Source organism: Mizuhopecten yessoensis, unplaced genomic scaffold, assembly GCF_002113885.1.
Source record: "Mizuhopecten yessoensis strain PY_sf001 unplaced genomic scaffold, ASM211388v2 scaffold8035, whole genome shotgun sequence".
Classification (NCBI taxonomy): Eukaryota; Metazoa; Mollusca; class Bivalvia; order Pectinida; family Pectinidae; genus Mizuhopecten; species Mizuhopecten yessoensis.
This window is the reverse complement of record NW_018407346.1, coordinates 204,463-228,123: the sequence shown is the minus strand read 5'-3', so window position 1 is coordinate 228,123 and position 23,661 is coordinate 204,463. Positions and strand designations below refer to the sequence as shown.

General features: G+C 35.0%; 1 protein-coding gene across 1 annotated transcript; it reads left to right on the top strand.

Moving 5' to 3' along the window:
• On the top strand, positions 1-22,389 carry LOC110454699 (monocarboxylate transporter 4-like). Its single transcript, XM_021504351.1, has 5 exons — positions 1-117; positions 13,575-13,801; positions 15,930-16,073; positions 20,144-20,941; positions 21,282-22,389. The coding sequence occupies exons 2-5, from the start codon at positions 13,615-13,617 to the stop codon at positions 21,593-21,595; spliced, it is 1,443 nt and encodes a 480-aa protein (XP_021360026.1). The 5' UTR covers positions 1-117; positions 13,575-13,614; the 3' UTR covers positions 21,596-22,389.
• The last annotated feature ends 1,272 nt before the right edge of the window (positions 22,390-23,661 follow it).

The following is a 23,661-nucleotide window of genomic DNA, read 5'->3' as shown; positions in this document are numbered from 1 at the left end:
GATAGGACGCACGTGATTTGCTTCCGAAGGTGGGGTCATAGCGGAAGGGGATCGCAGGCGCAAGAAGCCTAGTCATATCAGCTGAGAGGGAATGGTAGAGGACTAAATGGTTGTAAGGTAGGTCCCCCTTTCTTTGTTATGTCGATGCTATATATGTGCCTATATATATGGAGAGTGTGTTCAATGTCGACTGTCTTGAAAGGAAATTCACCAGCTGATCGCTAACACGGTGTATTGGCATGACATACAAAGAAACACACATACACATACTGTAGAGGTTGGTGTGTGTGTGTGTTTGGCGAGTGCAGTCTGGGATATGTATTGATTTTTCCACGCTTTGATGTTATGTTAATTTTTTATCTTAATGTTGATATCCGGGTGTAACACATGGATATGATACTGTAGACGTTTTTTCCTGCTGTCATTGATTACAATACTGATTGTGATATTCATTCAAGGTTGTTATGTATCGACAGAAACATAAATTTGGAATATAAACCTATAGACTTTACAATTTTTTCACTTTACTCCCAAATACAAAGAAGCGGCTGAAAAGTAAGTTTGAAGTGATGTATTTTTCCATCTACCCATTTATATAAGCACAGCCTACCTACGTCAGAGAAATATATTTTTTGTACACACGATATAAGCTGATGAAATAACCACACATGTAAGAAATCGTCTGCTAGCTAGTTAGTAGATATGTGTGTGCCCCCTACGCGTACTTCGAAGCATTGTGTATGAAATGTACCGCCCGCATTAAGAGTGCATGGCGTATTGCCATACTATTTACAAGATTTATATGTGTATGTCCACAGTATTATATTTAGATTTTTAAAAGATGATTTCACTGTAAACAATTGCAAAGATTTCAAGATCGAAGTATAAATACACATGAATACACCCATTACACTTATATGATTAAGTCAATACTATCGTTCACGTTAACTTATGTGCATGTTTCTGTACAAATTTTAGTTTCTTACTTTTTAGAATTAAGTTTAATTTCAAATAGCTAAAGGTTCTATTCTATGAACCAGTTAACATGTTTAACTCATTCACACCTGAAGACATATTTAAGTTCTTCCAATTCAAAGGTTGGAATAGTTCATTATCAAATTTCAGGGATGTATGAGTTTAAAGGAGTGTAAATTAAGACAGTACTGCCTTCTGGATTGTAGCCTAGGTTACCACATTGGTCAGAATTGCCATGGTAGCACAGTGTGCGTAATACAATAAACGGACAGAGTCCCTATAATCACCTAAATGTGTCATCTGGTTTTAAAAGTAGACAAATTGTGTTTCCATACAAAGCGACATGTAAAATAACGTTAACAAACCTGAGGTGAAAGTTCATCCATTTGGCGTCTTATTTGCATGCCAGACATAAATTGGATACCTTACTTTCGTATACATATATTCAAGTTAAAGCAGGTGTGGATAAGGGTTGGTGTAATATTGTATAGACATTTTGCTTACAACTTAGGGTAAAGTGTTATATTTCGTAAAGCTAATCATCAAACACTTTTAAAAATAATATATTCACATCAATTAAGGACAAGTGTTTTCAATATTTCCGCTTCGTGTAACAACGGAATAAATGCCATTTTGGAAGATGTTATGAGTAAATGTATAATCCTAGTTTAAAAGAAAAAAAGTTCCAACTGTCGTATTTATTTTGCTTGGTAACAACCAACAAAAATAGACGTATGTACAAATGTCATAATACAAAGGCAATCAGGGCATGTCAAATGCACTCTCTATATACACATTTATCAGGTATCATGTCAGGATACTGTTATACATGTACAGTGTAAAACGAGTCAAAGGTGAAAATAATTATAAACTCAATTATATTTCATTTCATATGCTATTGTGTTGTTGAGAAACACATAAGAACATATTATTGTTGTTATTATAAGTTTGCACGATACGATTCTGACCAAGCAGAAAAAATGTTATTTTTTCAGTCAATTTATTTGTGTTTCTGATATTATTTCGACTGATTCATTTATATTGTTTTATATATGATATGTTACCTTTGTTATTTATGAGACTGTTACCTTTGTTGTTTATGAGACTGATATATTTGTTATTTATGAGACTGTTACCGTTGTTATTTATGAGACTGTTACCTTTGTTATTTATGAGACTGTTACCTTTGTTATTTATGAGACTGATATATTTGTTATTTATGAGACTGTTACCTTTGCTATTTATGAGACTGTTACCTTTGTTATTTATTAGACTGTTACCGTTGTTATTTATGAGACTGTTACCTTTGCTATTTATGAGACTGTTACCTTTGTTATTTATGAGACTGTTACCTTTGTTGTTTATGAGACTGATACATTTGCTATTTATGAGACTGATACATTTGTTATTTATGAGACTGTTACCTTTGCTATTTATGAGACTGTTACCTTTGCTGTTTATGAGACTGATACATTTGTTATTTATGAGACTGTTACCTTTGCTATTTATGAGACTGTTACATTTGTTATTTATGAGACTGTTACATTTGTTATTTATAATAATAATAATAATAATATACAACATTTGATATAGCGCCCTATCTAGCTAACATAAGCCACTCTAAAGCGCTTTACAGTACATAGATATACAATTTCATACAGTCAATACAATTAGCATATATATTAATCAATACAATATTGAGGAATTCGCAGGAGCTGCCTTATCAGGCGCTTACTACTATTCCTATACCACCTGGCTAATATCTCCATATGTGTGTATGCCTGTGTGTGTGCTGGAGATGTATTGTGTTCTGTTTGTAGTGGGACCGTGCTTCCAACGGTATCATTTATAGTGCCACCTCACTTGAATGCTACAGCACAGATACCGCAACACCCACTCATTTATGAGGCTGTTACCTTTGTTATTTATGAGACTGTTACCTTTGTTATTTATGAGACTGTTAGCTTAATTATTTATGAGACTGTTTCCTTTGTTATTTATGAGACTGTTACATTTGTTATTTATGAGACTGTTACCTTAGTTATTTATGAGACTGTTACCTTTGTTATTTATGAGACTGTTACTTTTGTTGTGTGTAAGACTGATACCTTTGTTGGTTATCAGACTGATACCTTTGTTAGTTATCAGACTGATACCTTTGTTATTCATCAGACTGATATCTTGGTTATTTATGAGACTGTATTTACCTTTGTTAGTTATCAGACTGGTACCTTTGTTGGTTATCAGACTGATATCTTTGTTAGTTATCACACTGATATATTTGTTGGTTATCAGACTGATACCTTTGTTGGTTATCAGACTGATATCTTTATTGGTTCTCAGGCTGATATCTGTGTTGGTTATCAGACTGATATCGTTGTTGGTTATCAGACTGAGATCTTTGTTGGTTGTCCGACTGATACCTCTTTTGGTTATCAGACTAATATCTCTGGTGGTTATCAGACTGATATCTTTGTTGGTTATCAGACTTATACCTTTGTTATTCATCAGACTGATATATTTGTTGGTTATCAGACTGATACCTTTGTTGGTTATCAGACTGATACCATTGTTGGTTATCAGACTGATACCTTTGTTGGTTATCAGACTGATACCTTTGTTGGTTATCAGACTGATACCATTGTTGGTTATCAGACTGATACCTTTGTTGGTTATCAGACTGATATCTTTATTGGTTCTCAGGCTGATATCTGTGTTGGTTATCAGACTGATATCGTTGTTGGTTATCAGACTGATATCTTTGTTGGTTATCAGACATATCTTTGTTGATTATCAGACTGATACCTTTGTTGGTTATCAGACTGATATCTTTATTGGTTCTCAGGCTGATATCTGTGTTGGTTATCAGACTGATATCGTTGTTGGTTATCAGACTGAGATCTTTGTTGGTTGTCCGACTGATCCCTCTTTTGGTTATCAGACTAATATCTCTGGTGGTTATCAGACTGATATCTTTGTTGGTTATCAGACTGATCCTTTGTTGATTATCAGACTGATACCTTTGTTGGTTATCAGACTGATACCATTGTTGGTTATCAGACTGTTACCTTTGTTGGTTACCAGACTGTTACATTTGTTGGTTATCAGACTGATATCTTTGTTGATTATCAGACTGATACCTTTGTTGATTATCAGACTGATACCTTTGTTGGTTATCAGACTGATATCTTTGTTGATTATCAGACTGATACCTTTGTTGGTTATCAGACTGTTGCCTTTGTTGGTTATCAGACTGATACCTTTGTTGGTTATCAGACTGATACCTTTGTTGGTTATCAGACTGATACCTTTGTTTGTTATCAGACTGATATCGTTGTTGGTTATCAGACTGATACCTTTGTTGGTTATCAGACTGATACCTTTGTTGGTTGTCAGACTGATATCGTCGTTGGTTATCAGACTTATACCTTTGTTATTCATCAGACTGATATATTTGTTGGTTATCAGACTGATACCTTTGTTGGTTATCAAACTGATACCTTTGTTGGTTATCAGACTGATATCTTTGTTGGTTGTCAGACTGATATCGTTGTTGGTTATCAGACTGATACCTTTGTTATTCATCAGACTGATATCGTTGTTGGTTATCAGACTGATATCGTTGTTGGTTATCAAACTGATACCTTTGTTGGTTATCAGACTGATACCTTTGTTATTCATCAGACTGATATATTTGTTGGTTATCAGACTGATATCTTTGTTGGTTATCAGACTGATATCTTTGTTGGTTATCAGACTGATATCTTTGTTAGTTATCAGACTGATATCTTTGTTAGTTATCAGACTGATATCTTTGTTGGTTATCAGACATATCTTTGTTGGTTATCAGTCTGATACCTTTGTTGGTTATCAGACTGATACATTTGTTGGTTATCAGACTGATCTTTGTTGGTTATCAGACTGATACCTTTGTTGGTTATCAGACTGATATCTTCGTTGGTTATGAGACTGATATCTTTGTTAGTTATCAGACTGATATCTTTGTTGGTTATCAGACATATCTTTGTTGGTTATCAGACTGATACCTTTGTTGGTTATCAGACTGATACCTTTGTTGGTTATCAGACTGATACCTTTGTCGGTTATCAGACTGATACCTTTGTTGGTTATCAGACTGATATCTTTGTTGGTTATCAGACTGATACCTTTGTTGGTCATCAGACTGATACCCTTGTTGGTTATCAGACTGTTACCTTTGTTGCTTTCCAGACTGATATCTCTGTTGGTTATCAGACTGATATCTTTGTTGGTTATCAGACTGATACCTTTGTTGGTTATCAGACTGATACCTTTGTTGGTTATCAGACTGATACCTTTGTTGGTTATCAGACTGATATCTTTGTTGGTTATCAGACTGATATCTTTGTTGGTTATCAGACTGATATCTTTGTTGGTTATCAGACTGATACCTTTGTTGGTTATCAGACTGATACCTTTGTTGGTTATCAGACTGATACCTTTGTTGGTTATCAGACTGATATCTTTGTTGGTTATCAGACTGATATCTTTGTTGGTTATCAGACTGATATCTTTGTTAGTTATCAGACTGATATCTTTGTTGGTTATCAGACTGATATCTTTGTTGGTTATCAGACTGATATCTTTGTTGGTTATCAGACTGATATCTTTGTTGGTTATCAGACTGATATCTTTGTTGGTTATCAGACTGATATCTTTGTTGGTTATCAGACTGAGATTTTGTTGGTTCTCAGACTGATACCTCTGTTGGTTATCAGACTGATATTTTCGTTGGTTATCAGACTGTTATCTTTGTTGGTTATCAAACTGATATATTTGTTGGTTATCAGACTGATATCGTTGTTATTATTTATGATACCGATACCTTACTTATTTATGATACTTATTTACCTTTGTTGGTTATCAGACTGATACCTTTGTTGGTTATCAGACTGATATCTTTTTTGGTTATCAGTCTGATACCTTTGTCAGTTATCAGACTGGTACCTTTGTCGGTTATCAGACTGATACCTCTGTTGGTTATCAGACTGATACATTTGTCGGTTATCAGACATATCTCTGTTGGTTATCAGACTGATACCTTTGTTGGTTATCAGACTGATACCTTTGTTGGTTATCAGACTGATATCTTTGTTGGTTATCAGACTGATATCGTTGTTGGTTATCAGACTGATATCTTTGTTAGTTATCAGACTGATATCTTTGTTAGTTATCAGACTGATATCTTTGTTAGTTATCAGACTGATATCTTTGTTGGTTATCAGACTGATGTCTTTGTTGGTTATCAAGACTGACATATCCGGTGGTTATCAGACTGATATCTCTGGTGGTTATCTGACTGATATCTTTGTTGGTTATCAGACTGATATCTTTGTTAGTTATCAGACTGATATCTTTGTTAGTTATCAGACTGATATCTTTGTTGGTTATCATACTGATATTTTCGTTGCTTATCAGACTGATATCGTTGTTGGTTATCAGACTGATATCTTTGTTGGTTATCAGACTGAGATCTTTGTTGGTTCTCAGACTGATACCTCTGTTGGTTATCAGACTGACATATCCGGTGGTTATCAGACTGATATCTCTGGTGGTTATCTGACTGATATCTTTGTTGGTTATCAGACTTATACCTTTGTTATTCATCAGACTGATATCTTTGTTGGTTATCAGACTGATGTCTTTGTTGGTTATCAAACTCATATATTTGTTGGTTATCAGAATGATACCTTTGTTGCTTTCCAGACTGATATCTCTGTTGGTTATCAGACTGATATCTTTGTTGGTTATCAGACTGATATCGTTGTTGTTATTTATGATACTGATACCTTGGTTATTTATGAGACTGTATTTACCTTTGTTAGTTATCAGACTGATACCTTTGTTAGTTATCAGACTGATACCTTTGTTGGTTATCAGACTGATATCTTTGTTGGTTATCAGACTGATACCTTTGTCGGTTCTCAGACTGATACCTCTGTTGATTATCAGACTGACATGTCCGGTGGTTATCAGACTGATATCTTTGTTTGTTATCAGACTGATATCTTTGTTGGTTATCAGACTGATACCTTTGTTGGTTATCAGACTGAGATCTTTGTTGGTTCTCAGACTGATACCTCTGTTGGTTATCAGACTGACATATCCGGTGGTTATCAGACTGATATCTTTGTTTGTTATCAGACTGATATCTTTGTTGGTTATCAGACTGATACCTTTGTTGGTTGTCAGACTGATATATTTGTTGGTTATGAGACTGATACCTTTGTTGGTTATCAGACTGATACCTTTGTTGGTTATCAGACTGTTACCTTTGTTGGTTATCAGACTTATACCTTTGTTATTCATCAGACTTTTACCTTTGTTGCTTTCCAGACTGATATCTCTATTGGTTATCAGATTGATATCTTTGTTGGTTATCAGACTGATATCTTTGTGGGTTATCAGACTGATATCTTCCTTGGTTATCAGACTGATATCGTTGTTGGTTATCAGACTGATATTTTTGTTGGTTATCAGACTGATATCTTTGTTAGTTATCAGACTGATATCTTTGTTGGTTATCAGACTGATATTTTTGTTGGTTATCAGACTGATATCTCTGGTGGTTATCTGACTGATATCTTTGTTGGTTATCAGACTTATACCTTTGTTATTCATCAGACTGATATCTTTGTTGGTTATCAGACTGATGTCTTTGTTGGTTATCAGACTGATATNGTGTGTGTGCTGGAGATGTATTGTGTTCTGTTTGTAGTGGGACCGTGCTTCCAACGGTATCATTTATAGTGCCACCTCACTTGAATGCTACAGCACAGATACCGCAACACCAACTCATTTATGAGACTGCTACCTTTGTTATTTATGAGACTGTTACCTTTGTTATTTATGAGACTGTTACCTTTGTTATTTATGAGCCTGTTAGCTTAGTTATTTATGAGCCTGTTAGCTTAGTTATTTATGAGACTGTTACATTTGTTATTTATGAGACTGTTACTTTTGTTGTGTATAAGACTGATACCTTTGTTGGTTATCAGACTGATACCTTTGTCGGTTATCAGACTGGTACCTTTGTCGGTTATCAGACTTATACCTTTGTTGTTATTTATGAGACTGTATTTACCTTTGTTATTTATGAGACTGTATTTACCTTTGTTAGTTATCAGACTGATACCTTTGTTGGTTATCAGACTGATACCTTTGTTCGTTATCAGACTGATATATTTGTTGGTTATCAGTCTGATATCTTTGTTGGTTATCAGACTGATATANTTATCAGACTGATATCTTTGTTGGTTATCAGCCTGATATCTTTGTTGGTTATCAGCCTGATATCGTTGTTGGTTACCAGACTGATATCTTTGTTGTTGTTTATCAAGCTGATACATTTGTTGTTTATCAGGCTGTAACCCTTGTTATTATTAGCATATTAAACATTTTCCTGTATCCGTCTGCCTTATGTCTCGTCCATATGTGACCATCTCATACTTCATGGTTAATGTTTTAATCGATTTCCTTTAAAACTATGCTGCTCTAACTGTAAGGGAAAGTCTATCGTAAGTTTAGGTGCCTTTTGTTGCTTTGTATACTTTGAACCTGACACGTGGCATGCGTTTTGCAGGTAAATAATGTGTCCCTTATAATTTCAGCAAAAGAGAAGTTGTATTTTGTGTCACGACAGGCATGCACATTTCATATCAATTTTCATTTTCTAGGAAATACTGTATTGTCTACTTCACTCTTCAGTTACCGCCATGCTCTGACCATGTGGGTTAGCTGTACTTTATTAGCGTACCTGGTCCAAAGGACCAAGGTGAGCTTATGCCATATAGTGGCGTCCGTCCGTCCGTCCGTCCGTCCGTCAACAATTTCTTTAAACGACTTCTTCTTCTTAACCACTGATTGAAATTTAACTAAATTTGACTGGAAGCATCAATAGGTGGTGGGGATTCAAAATTGTACAAATGGTGGGTCTGACCCCCCAGGGAGCTGAGGGGCGGGGCAAAAAGGGGGCTTTTTGTCTAAACTGCTTTAAGCGACTTCTTCTCTGGAACTAAGTGATGGATATCAACCATATTAGACTGGAACCATCCCTAGGTTGTGGAGATTCAAAATTGTACAAATGGTTGGGCTTACCCCCCAGGGGGCTGAGGGACGGGGCAAAAAAAGGGTAATTTGGTTTTATTTCTACAAACGACTTCTTCTGTAGAACTATGCACTGGATATCTATCATATTTAATCAAAAGCATTCATGGGATGCAGGGATTCAAAATTGTACAAATGGTGGGGCTGACCCCCCTGGGGGCTGGGGGGCGGGACCAAAAAGGGTTATTTGGCTATATTGCTTTAAGCGACTTCTTCTCTGGAACTAAGTGATGGATATCAACCATATTAGACTGGAAGCATCCCTAGGTGGTGGGGATTCAAAATTGTACAAATGGTGGGGCTGACCCCCCAGGCGAAGGGGTGGGGCCAAAAAAAGTTTATTGCCTGGAAATGGTTGAGATCCCCACCATATAACCACATATACAATTGCTGAGTATAAAGAGAAGAATGCACATTTGCTTCCAGGATGGCCCTAGGGTCTGGCCCCACCCTTGGAAACATAGTCCTTGGGCCATAACTTTAAAACGGCTGAGATCCCCACTCAAAAACTATATATACAAATGCTGGGCATAAAGAGACGAATGCAGTCACAATATTAGAATAGACCCTGGGGTCTGACCGAACCCCTAGGGACCTAGTTTCTTAGTCACAGCTTGGAAACAGTTGAGATCCCCACCCTATAACCATATAGACAATTGCCGATTACAAAGAGATGAATGCACATATGCTTCCAGGATGGCCTTGGGGACTGCCCCACCCTTGGAGACTTAACCCCTGGGTCATAACTTTGAAATGGTTAAGATCCCCACCCCAAAACTATATATACAATTGTTGGGCATAAAGAGACAAATGCAGTCATGATATTAGAATTGACCCCAGGGTTTGCCCCACCCTTGCAGACTTAACCCCTGGGTCATAACTTTGAAACGGTTGAGATCCCCACCCCAAAACTATATATACAAATGCTGTGCAAAAAGAGACAAATGCAGTCATGATATTAGAATTGATCCTGGGGTCTGGCCACAATCATAGGGACCTAGTTTCTGAGTCACAGATTGGAAACAGTTGAGATCCACACCCCATAACCATACATAAAATTGCTGGGCATGAACAATCGAATACAGATATATATGCTACAAGGATTGGCCTTGGGGTCTGGCATATTCCCATGGACCTCATTTGGAGAATATTCTGCCATGATTGCTTAGATATCCAGGTGAGCGATACAGGCCCTATGGGCCTCTTGTATTTTATGTAGTATATGTGCTCAACGATAAAAACCTCACGCTCGCCTCCGGAACCTCACTCTTGTAACGTATATACATTATTATAACGCGTTTTATAAAGGTTGTTTCACAGTGATGTAACTGAAGTTGTAAGTTTGCCGTCGGATTATCTTTGAGTGTTCATGTTGGCTTTCCTTTGGTTTTTAGTGTCTGGTCGATATATTAACACCTTTAATGTACCTACTTTGAATTTTTATTTTGTGCTGTAAGGCTACCACTACTTTTCCTGGTGAATCTATTACAATGTAAACATATGTTTTATTACCAATTCAGTTTATTCGTTATATTAGTTATTGTCTTGCACATGGCAAACCCATAGGTGCAATTTCTTCTTGGAAACATAACGGACATGCAATGCTACATTGTATAATGATGAGAACTATTACAAATATATAAACACCAATGACTCAGGTAGCACAATCGAAGTTTAGAATGTGTGCAGGAAATGTATTTCATTCGTTACAATATCATTGATATATTGTGAATGTTTCCTAATCTTCTTGACTTAGATAACACAACTATGCTTGAAAAAATAATTGATGCGTAAATCAACTTTTTTTTCTTTTTTCTAAGCAAATTATCACAATTCTTATTTAGTTACATTGAGCGTCAATATAGTTCTTTTATGCAAAGTAATAATGTTTTTTGCAAATAATTTTTTGAAACTTTCCTCATAATTTGTGGTGTGCGATTTGCTAATTTTGAAAACCGTAAGCAACTTTTGACATGCAAGTCCCTGTCGCCTAATAAATCCGTGTTCACCGAAACAGTTCTACTTATGAACACTGATCACGTATCGAATGCTCACAAATGTTTAACTTTGGATTAAAATTTCAATTTGTGCAGGTCCTTATTCAGATTGCAAAGGCGTAGTTGAGAACGTGTAAAACCCATTACCAAATTTCAAAGGCGAAATCACCTGTGAGTGTAACGTTCATCTTGCGTTTCAATAACAAATTGGTGACTTATCGCATATCTTCTCACAATATGTAATTTCAATAGCAATCAATGACTAAGAACGAAGCAATGAATTTGAAAAAGAAATGTACAATATTTCCAGCTGAATATTAAAGGTATACCACGGCGCCAATATATCATAATGTTTGAAAAGGCATACACGGGACCTCGCTCAATCCCACTATTTACACAACTTAACATATTGTGGAGTCATGTTAAGGTTAAAATGATATTTCAACGAAAACATTTAAACTAGAATGTTACGTCACTTATGTGTACAACCTTATCACAAACAGTTTCATAAATCGGTAAAAACGGAGATTGCTGTGTGCTTAGTGAAAGCGACAATCACCCGTTATAGACTATAGAACTTGTAGAATTGTACGTGCTCCTGTAATGTTATCATATATATATATATATATATATATATATATCATTTCAAGTAACCAACTGTTTTATATCAGGCTTATAAGGAAAAGATAGGTGGAAATCAATCCTTATCACAGGTTTAGGATATATATCAATGAGATACAAATCAATTTTACCATATCGAAAGCATCCGATTCGCAGCTTTAAATTTGATATCAAATATACTTGTATCTCAATATGAGATATTATTTTCGTATACTAAGTGAAGGTCATTTCAATGACTACTCTAACATGTCCAGTTGTTGTTCTTTTAAGTACTCATCATCAGTGATTTGAAAGGGCGAAAAAAAAATCTATGTCTAAGTGCAAGAATTTATTTCCTGTTTCGAAGATGCATACTCAACCCTGTTATAGGCAAAACCCAATAGTGATATAATATTTTCTGTGTCTGACAGTCAGGACAGAAAGCAATATACTCCTCATCAGTTTTTTGTGGATATGTGTCATTAAATGTTTATTTATACAGCCGAATTTTGTTGAATAAAGTCCCACAAACACCGTATATGTAGTATATTGTTATCATGAAATTACGGGGAACTCACTGTATTTAAATTAATTGGTTTTCTTCGCTAGCGCTCAAAAAATGATGGTAATTGGAATGTCCATCTTATATAATCAGTACTTAAGTATGTACCCAACCGGAACACCGGAAGTAACTCTTCACTAATAAAGTTAGTAATGTAATAACCAGCATGGTCTTCGGAGTTGTGTGTTCGCCATCTATGAATCTACTTTGAAATGTATCGGCTATCATCAGAGTCGTTAACACATTTGGCGACGAGGAAAACCATGGATAAACTCCCAGCGTGTCCACCATTTGATTTGGATGTCGACAAGTCGAGTGCCGGCCCCAGATGGGAGATGGCTTAACAGACTTGAAAACCTCTTCGTAGCAATGGAGAAAAGGACTTAATGATTGCTCACTGGCGAACGTACAGTGATATTAATATTATTATTATATGAATAGTTGCTACTCTATCGCTCTAGATATGTTTACCAGCAGTCAAGCCACGTTAACTCAGTCACATTCGTCCCCAGCTAGAGCCAATGTGATACTTTTTATACAATATACAAGATCCGGTTTCCCCGAAAAGAATTGAAATGGTTGTGACAGGTGGTGAGAATCACAACACGGACACGAGAATAAAACTAAAGGATGTTTGTTTGGTTTAATCTTGATAATGAGTATAAGGAGTGATATCAGACGATTTATCATTCATGCAAAAAGTTGCAATTTGAAAGGCAGACATGCATGCGGAAAACACACTGTGTCTGTATTTAGCAGGCTATTGAAAGGAGGAAATTATATATCTTTCCAACGATAGCGAGCTTTTTATTTCTTGTTTTGTACATCTTTTAGCATATACCAGCACTAATAGGCGCATTATGGCCAAAGGTTAATCTTAATCACTAGAATGTCAAAAATTACGTGCTCCCTTCACATCAGAATAGGTGTACACATACCTCTCTTAATTTGTTCCCAGGACCTTGTGGGATTTATGTGACCATATATGGGTCATGGCAAAAATCTAGGACATTGTATAGCCAGCTCTCTCACGACAACGTCACGTGCTGTTATCTATTGTTACCACAAGTGAGGAAATATTTTTAGGTCAAAGTCCACGTGTATGTGGCAGGCGTATCACCATCACCTGATGCATTTATTTGGTTTACATTTCACATTGTCTACCTGTTATGTTTTGCTCTGTTCCTGCTCATCATTGCTGTCAGAAGGATACATCAAGATCAACCTCTTAAGTGATACTCTTATTCAAAGTATAAAAGAAAAATGTGAACTGATACAATTTTATTATACTGCAGATGGTAATACGATAGTGAAATAAGACACAACAAAGCGAAGATGGAAAAAACGGACGGAGCTTGGGCTTGGGTAGTCGTCGTAGCAGCTGCCTGTATTCGGATCATCGTGTATGGCAACTCGTACACTTCCGGTATTGTGTACTACGTTATATTGGACGTGTTCGGAAAGAGTAGGGCTGAGACGTCATGGGTTGCTTCTGTCATCACAGCAGCTACATTCGCAACATGTGAGTATGATTAGCAAAACACCATTAAAGATAAGATGAAAGTTATAAAGACTTGCATTGACATATCAGTTTATTTATCGACGAAATAATATTTGTTTTTTTACAAATTAGTAAATAACAGATTTGTTTTATCAAGGTCTTTGGTCAAAGGTTTTGGTTGGCAATTCTTGTTATTACATATAATATATGTAATTGTAATGTGTCATTATTATGCTCTTGAACAGTTTCCATTCTAATTCAATCACGAAGTGAGCAACGCATTAGTATAAAAATCGAAGAATGAACAATAACTTACCAAAACATTCTGTGTTTAAACTGATGTTTGTTAAGGATCAGTCTCCAACTGCAGACAAAACACTAGACAGTTCCACTGTAGTTGGTCATATATGTATCACAATAGGCCGAATGTACTTGAACAGGTCCACTATACCTCAGTTGTTTAGATATACAGTTAATACCTTGAGGTCCAGGGTTCGGATCCTGGATGTTTTATACTCAGACCACCGTTGTTAGTTGTATTGTTTATTTCATCTCTATCTAACTTTTTCATAGAATTCCCGCAAGGTATTGTTTTCGTTTCAGAAATGATTTATCAGAGCTATTTTCATTCTGAGAAAATTACTTTCAAACGCGTAGTAATTGATTTTGGCAGTGGTAGGGGATCATACCTAATTGTAAAGAGATTTGCTTTCATTTAAAACAGTAATTAATTACTTTTAATATTCCCAAGCTAGACATTGCATAAATTGTCGTCAATTAATCATTTGTTAGGTTTCATGTACACAACCATTAATCACTGGTTTGAAGGCGTCTTTAACTGTTTATGACTTTCTTGTATTTTTATCAATTGACTCATGCTCATTTTATAACCCCGTGAATGCCTTCAAAGCTTATTTTGCTCTTAAAATAGAATTAAGAACAATATCAAAAACAGTTTGAGAACTAAACGTTGATGTGGATGCATTGTTATTTGGAAAATTATACAATCTATAAAATATTCCACTAATAAACGTTATCTTACATTTGATAGGAAATTTTAGTTTGATCTAATGAACGATCCAATGAACAATAAAAACAAAGTGAATGCAAAAAATGCACTTAAATCAGAACAGAACTGTTCAAGTTAAAAATAGACCATATGTCAGTGTGCCAGTACAATACCGTCACACGTAGTCTAAACATCATGTTTCGGGGTGACCTTTTTATTTTGACAGGTGCACATTAGTGACGTTTATGAAATAGGATGTTTGACACTATCAAAATAGAAACATACACAATAGTATCTGTAATTGGACATTTACCAAATCTTAATACATCTGTTCTATCAAGTTTATAATAGATCTTCCAATCATTCATACTATCAGAGTATAAGGTAAAATATACATGGCAATTATATATAGTACTGTATAGTTGCTCATATTCATGAGGGTTTTAATTTCGCGAATTTCGCGAGTGCGTTAAAATTCGCGAAATTAAAACCCTCGTGATTGTTTTGAGGATGTCTCCATGACATCCACGATTCACACGTCAATGATAACAGTTAACCTGAGGCTAGTAGGTCAAAACATCGTTTCGAAAGAAATACATAATAAAAAAAGTTAATAGATGAGTTGAAATTAAAAATTAGTCATATACTTAAGATAAATCCATCAGTTTAATTATATTTTGGATCAAAACGAAACCATAAATGCCTACTATAAGCCCTGAAGGCATTAATAAGTACGATTACTCATACACTTGAGCATAACAAAGAAATTTGTACAGTTTTAATCCCGGCTAGTGAGAAAGACCTTTTTCAGCATTTCTTTGTCCTGCTTAAGTTTTTGTATTTTGCGAGATGTTCCGAAATAAACTTGCAAATCTGTGATTCGCGAAATTTGACAGCCGCGAACAAGTTCCGAACACAAAATCGTGATATTTTAAACCCCTTCTTGCATCTACAAATAAAATCTTCTTATGTATGCTTCTCTTCTATATTGATGATCACGATACTGCAACTTGAAGTGTTTGAGAAAGCACTATAAATCTGTCGAACAAATAGCGATAGTGCAAATACATTAAGGTGTACTGTCTATTTCATTGTAAAAGAAATAATTTATTAATTAATCCCATTATGTATGTCTTTCAGGTCCTGTATCGGGTGTATTGGTGAATCGGTTTGGTATGAGGAACGTGGCACTCGTCGGCGGCATCGTGGCATCTTGTGGCCTTATGGCGAGTTCATTTGCTGCAAGTCTACCAGTCTTGACCTTATGTTACGGCGTCATCACAGGTAAAGATAATTCGACGAAACATCAAATCCTGTTACAAGAGTGGTTGGAGGCGAATACATGTGATGTGTATTCAACTAATTGATGTTCTATTTCAGACCCAACTGATAAAACCCCTTTATTAATAAGACTTTACCTGATTTCCTTTACAGCAGAATGTAGGTGAAAACAAGCCGCGTCCTGGATTTGATGCCAGTCATTGGTATGTAGGCTTCCATTCCCGGTCGGCATTGACACCAGTGGCGATGATGGTAATGTATCAACTGAAGTTATGGCGTCTGTTCGAACTCAAACAGTTCCAACGAATGTACATCATTAATGAAATATATATCAGCACAATAAATACCATATTACACCCAGCGCACTGTAGCTTAACGCTTCATATAAATGATAGGTGTACATGTATAAATGAGAAACAAACAAACGGAAACTGCATGCATTTGCTACATTTGTAATTTCACGGAATTATACGGAAAACGTCGTTGGTAACACTTGATCTGAGGAGATCAGTGACCAACAGTTTTGCATCGGAGATTTGTTCTAGGATTTTCTAGTAATTGTATATGATAATTGCATATGATGCATAAATATTGTTTTACTCCAGGCAAAAAAGAAAAAAGAAACAAAACCGAAAAAAACGTGGGTATTTCCACACCGCGAAAATTTATACTTTTACAGTATGACGTCATATATGAGAAATGATTTACCAGATGTTGTAAGTTTTAAAATGCAATTCTTAAATACTTTTTAGTGACAATTTCGAAAACTCTAAAAGAGGAAATACAGTTGGATTAATAACGATATTTGTCATGGGTACTAATATATTTTTTTAAAACCACTACTCATTACATAGATGTAATTGATACATAAATTGTTTTCATCATATCGATGTAAACTTTTGAACTAAACAAGCGTGGCGCCCATCACAAATTGAAAAGATGACGTCACATTGACGTATCATACAAATGCGGTCATATTTGACTTAGATCAAACCATTTGAGGTATCAATATCGTTCATTGTGATTTCATTGATAACATAAGGCTTACATCTTATCTAACGAATTACGGTCAACGAAGTAGGGCTAGATTAACTGTGCTACAGTTATTCGAAAACTAAATTTAGGAAAGGTAAATTTCCTTGGGACAGGGACCCTTAACACACCATTTCCGCACTTGGCGATTTTAAATATCAAATTTTGCACTTGTCAAAGGTAATTCTTAGTTTTATGATACTTACTTACTTACGTAGTATTTTTTTTTTATATACACTTCGCAACATTTAATGAATACATAGTTCCAACATACTTTTCATACATACAGAAACTTCCCTTGCATTTCGTTTTGGGGGTAGCTGCTAACCAGGTAGCTCAGATGGTTACAGCGACAGTATGTTGCATAGAGGTTCAGGGTTCGAATCATGTTCTTGTGCTGTTGCAGTTGTACGCTCAGAACACCCTCGCCCTTATCATTCTTGTTCACTCGGATAACACATCGATCGAGTACCGCCCGATAGGAAACCAACAGTAGAAAATATATATCGATAAGTAAAACATAGTGTGACAGAAGAGTATTTAATACACACTAAGCAAAGTATTGATTTTGTGAATGTCAGTTATATGTACTGTATACTGGGAATTTTTCGCCGCAGATTACTTTTGGCCTACGGAGGGCAAACAACATATTATTCTATGTAATTAGATGTGAAGGGCGAAATCAACACTGGGCGAAAATTGATTTCTTGTGCGAAGGGCGGAAGTTTGACTGGGCGAAATTTTCCCGGTGTACAGTTTATGATTCATTGGTTCATTCCCCGAACACAAACTCTGGAGAATTGAAAGGAAGGTGTTTATATAGGAAATCCTTTGAAGTTTAGTTATAGCCTGTTTAAACTAAGAATGTCAACTCATTTTGTAGATATGATACTAAAGTCAATAATAAAATGGAGAAAAAGTTTGTATTTCCTACATATAAGTGTAATACACATTTAATACAGCACTAAGTAATAGAAAATAATCATAAAATAAGAATTTTTACATTATATGAAAAAGAAAAATAACATTACATTATATGAAAAACACAAGATAAACACAATTCATAGAAACCTGAAAAGAAGTACAAGTTTAACTAATATATGACAATAATTATAAGAGAATTCACACAAATCTGAAAAGACAGGTTTAACTTATATATCATAATAAATATATGACTGATTCTGAAAACTGTTCTAAATATTAATTATTATTTTGCAATTATTAGCAGTTACTGATTATCTGATTACTTATCAGAAGTTTATTTACCTGTGCAATTTACCTGTACACCATTTCTGCAATAGACTATAACTCACTATCATCACAACTGGCCATCTATGTAAACATGTGATTTTAAGCAGAGTTGGTGTTCAGGGAAGACCCCGATTCAATGGTTCGTATCCGTATAACTTTATGATTAATGTAATAGAATGTTTGTATTTGATGTTTTGGCGATATCGATAGCAATATGTGTGTATTAGGGCGTAGTAAAACCTCGTTGCATTGCAACCATGAATCCGTCGCAATTTTGACATTATAAAGGTGTCTGGCCGTACTACGAGGGATTCACATCAAAGTATGGTTAACAAAATTAAAAAGGGGACATTGAAATATTCTGGTAGTAAACGAGGTGGAAAACGGAAGAAGGGCATTATATCGAGGTTTTACTGAATTGCACCGTGTTCAGGTGAGTTGTGTTAGAACTGTCTACCTGTTACTATATTTTAAAATACATGTAAGTGTTTTCTGATAGTTTGGAATATGGATTCGTGTATTGTGGGTTATCTTTCTTAAGAGTCATCAAGTTACATTTAAAAAGTGATATTCTGAACAAGCTAAATGTTGAACTCTTTACGACATGAAATTCTTATCATATTCAGGTAATATATATCCTTATCAACAGATGTTTTCACAAAATACCTAAAATTAATGAGACAGGTACTCTACGCTATATGTTCCTGCTATTCTATAAAGTGATTTAATTTTAATTATAAAATTCATAAAATGTAATAGATACTACGTACCTCCTCTTCTGTTTCAACAATAGTTCTGACAAATTTGGATTTAACGATGAATGCTAGAAAGACGATACAGCTCTATGATGCAGTTCATTTTTACCATGATTTATCTTTTGCATGCAAGCTTTTTCCAAAAATTCCATGAGAGTTTTTTTCTATTTGGTAAATTTTTAAACAAATGATATGAATTACATCAATGGTATCACGCGAACTCGTGATAGTTGTGAAGATATGAAGTTGATTATTTTTAAACATTTCGTGCAGTAACAGAGTGCCAAAATTATGTAATGTTGATTTTGAATGCTATCGTGAATGTGGATCGTTCATGCTCGCATATTAATTGAGGGAATTTTTAATTATTTTTTTTTTGTTTTGTTTAGTTGTTTGTTTGTTTATTTACTTATTTATTATTATTTGGTTTTACGAACACTTATAGCCGTGGTTTGAACTTGTAAATTCCGGACAGTCGGTTTCTTTATTAAACATAAATCGTGATATCGTGAACAAAATCATTTGGTAAACGCTTTGCTGTTCACAAAATAATAATATAAAACAATTCCAAAACTTGTTTTTACTGTACTCCTTACTTTATCAGATAGGTAACAGATGTTTGATCCTGCTTGTTGAGAATCTTTTCGCAGAGTTTTTCAAACTTCCAATTCGGCTAATAAATATATTTGTCCGAAGTTTTGCAGAAGTCGATAGCTCAATTATATTTTGAAATAAATGTACTTAAACTACATTAAAAGAAAGGCGGAAAAATATCATGTCATGAATGGTAATCCACGGTAAAACTGGATTGTTTGGAGACTTGTTCAAACGTTCTTACTACTAAGAAATACAACAATCCGGAAAACCGATTTGAACCATGGTTATACGAATTTTTCATCATTGGTCTTGAGATCATCATTTTCAACTTAAAACGTATTTGTTTGGATTCTATCAGGTTGCCATAGCAGATGCAGACGAGGAAATAAACAAGAGTTATTCCCCATACCGGCATTATTTGATTTACTATCTTTACAGGAATCGGATGCGGACTCACATTTATACCAGGTAGTGTAGCAGTCGCAAGATATTTCACCAAACGGAGGAATATCGCAATGGGTGTTGCTGCAGCAGGGGGTGGGGTTGGAGCATTTGCCTTTCCACCAATCATCAACTACCTGAATGATAAATATTCTTGGAAGGGCATGTTCATGATTTTATCTGGAATATCCTTAAACATGTGTGTTTTTGCCTTACTTTACCGACCTGTGACGTCACCTAACAACAACAACGACGAGGTGTCGGACCAGGAGCAGCCAATCGCAGAGAAGAAAGAAACAGAAAGAAAGAAAAATGTTTGGACATTTTTAAAATTAAGCGATTTTTATGTTCTTGGTCTAAATAATATTTTGTATCAACTAGGTGCTACAATAATATACGGACATTTAGGAACGTATGTTAGTCGGCAGCTGAAGTTTGACAAAGTATATGCCTCCATGTTATATTCCATTATTGGAATAACAGTAATGTTTTTCAAAGTTGGCCAAGGAATCGTGATTCAGTACCCCAGGTGGAGGTTGTTCCAACCCTACCAGCAGTATATATTTTGGTATAGTCTTGGGGGAGTGTCCACAATTGTCTTTCTACTTATAGACATCGGATACGCCGGCCTTGTTGTGTTTTCCTTTTTGTTTGGGGCTAGCTATGCTTCCTGTGGAGGTTCTCTTATCCCTGCGATTCTGATAGAAATGTCAGGAGTAGACCAGTTCACATTGGCTTATGGAATCATTCTATTCGGCCAGGCGATTGGAATGCTTTTCGGTCCGGTTTTAGCAGGTATGTGACCAAAAAATGTCTCAAAATACACACTTCTATAACACTGTACACTATACACTTGAGCTCAACCCTCGTGAAATTCATCCATACGCACAAGTCTTGCAATTTAAGACATCAAATGCACACGTGTTCAATTGAATAATTTTAATCAATTTTTTACCACCTGTGTAATTTAATAAATTACATGAGTAATGTCAAACTAGTTTTAGCGATGTTACACAACCGTATTTGGTCACTCAACTACTACTTTAAAAGTAATATATATGTTTTGTTTTTATGTTTGTGTATTAATAAATAACACAATCTTTTTTATACTTACGGTAATTGGATCATATTTCAGGTGTTCTATTCGATACGTTGAAAGCGTATGACGCTGCTTTTGTTTTGGCGGGAGTGTTGATGATACTCAGCGCGGGCATCATGATCTTCCCCTGCCGGAACTACAAAGCGACAGAAACAAAGACTGACGTCACATATATTGTCACACACGATCAGCAGCTAGACGACGTCGATGACTCAAGGAAGTATGTTCGCGAGGAACATGAATTGACTAATCCAAGCAACGATCCAATGCAATCTACTTTAACAAAACGAAATGGTGTGCTAACCGTAACAGAAGCAGAGGAGGCAGCCAGTTTAATCGAATCTTCGTAATTGTATTAAGCAAGCATAGTAGACATTAATTCTTGAATTGATTCTTTCATATTCTGAAATTGTTCGGACAAGTTAAGGTAGTAATCATAAGTAATCTTTTTTACATTTTGTTAAAAAGTGTGCAACTTATTGTCTGTGTAAAATCTCATTTGAATTATGGTCTACATAATGTTTTGAAACAAAACATGAACCATCGTTCTTATAATGGTATAAAAGTGCACTTTTGAACATGAATAATATAGCGCATATACTAATAAGATTACTAATAATAATGATAAACCAGATTCATTAGCAATGCATATTCGGAAAACAGCGTTCTACTGACACGTACGTGGACAAAGAAAGTTGATTATCTTGTACAGATATTTTCTTTGGGTTCATAATGGTGGATATATCCAATGATAATTAAAACACACGGATTTGTTTACCATTTTTCATATGATAGTTTATAGGGAAAATGTCTAAACATAATAATAATAATAACAAATCGACGTCTGAATGACGGAGTTTTAATAAGTGTTCTTTGTATTTGAAAAAACAAAACCTGTTTTAGATAAATTTACTTTTTGTTGATGACAGTGCCTCAGTATATAACAAAAGGAACCGGCTGTTCAAGGAAGTACATTAGTAAGTTAAAGTCGACATACATGTTAAACAGAGTAGGTATCGAATACGATAGGCTCATGACTATTTCTGGCCCTCTGATCTGTCTATGGTCATATATTTACATTTGTCTGCATCCTTCCATTATAATGCATTGCGGAGACAAATGTTGTTATGGGACTATAACAACATTTGATATTGTAACGTCATCAATCTCTATTGTGACGCCATCAATTTTATTGTTATCAACACTTGATTTGCTGTTCAAAAACTGTTCGAATTAACTAAATAAAACACAACTACTCTATCAAAATGTAAATATAAATAATGAATATTTTAGCAAATATTGTTATGGTCCTATAACACACATTTATATTGCTGACAAACGTACATAAAGCCCTACCGGGTTGAGTTTCAAATCAGAAGCGTTTTAGTTTCTGATTAATTAGCATTATATTTTAATTGTTTTTGGGAGCATAGTTAAACTCCATTTTGAAAAGCTGAAGGTACAGGGAAATGGATTTTTTGCATCGTTGCATGATACTTGTTTGGAATATTATTTACAAAGCCTACACAATATCATTATATGCGAGAGTATCTTCAATCGTATTCGTTTTTGATATCAACTATGTTTGGCGTTTGACGTCACGAGTTGTCTTTTAGCAAATCTTTCGATCTGCAAATCGTTCATAATATTTATCGATGCAATTACCTATTAACAAAATTAATTAATTTTTCTTTTAAATAATTGATGCAAATCAGCTTTGTTCATCACCATGAGACATATTTATAAAATCTATTAAGTTTTTATTGAGTTGGTGATATAATAATATTTACAGATATATATATTTGAAATGTCACAAAAAAACTGTTGAAATCAAATATAAGTTTGATACTATCAATCTCACGACGTTTTGAAATGATATTATCAGCATAAAGATGTTTCAAGTATAAGCGTGGTGACTGTATGCAGGTTGCGAAACTCTATCTGCTTTCCACTGTCAAAAGATTCAAGACATGAGCAACCAGGAATGGAGGTTACTAAAGTGACTAGCGATTATGGAGGTTAAACTAAAATTTAACTACAATCTTTGAGATCTATATTCAATATTACCGAGAACAATTGGTTGAATTATGGATTGAAATGCTATTTTCCAGTTGAATTGAATACTTGCGTCGATAAAGAAGTATGATTTGTTTTAGTTAAAACCTGTGTAATACGGCAATGGTTATAAATTATGTGTCTTTCTTTTTTATGTTTCTGATATACTTAAGATTGTATGTGCTGAAATGAAGTACAGATATCTCCTCTACATATTCAACGTTTTTGATTTACACAGTTTTACGTATATATTGATTTGACTTTAAGTGATAGGTTGTAATTTTATACAACGCTACGTATTGGTAATGCTGTTAGACGCCTCTTACTTGTATTTATCGTTAACCTTCACTTATTTATAAAG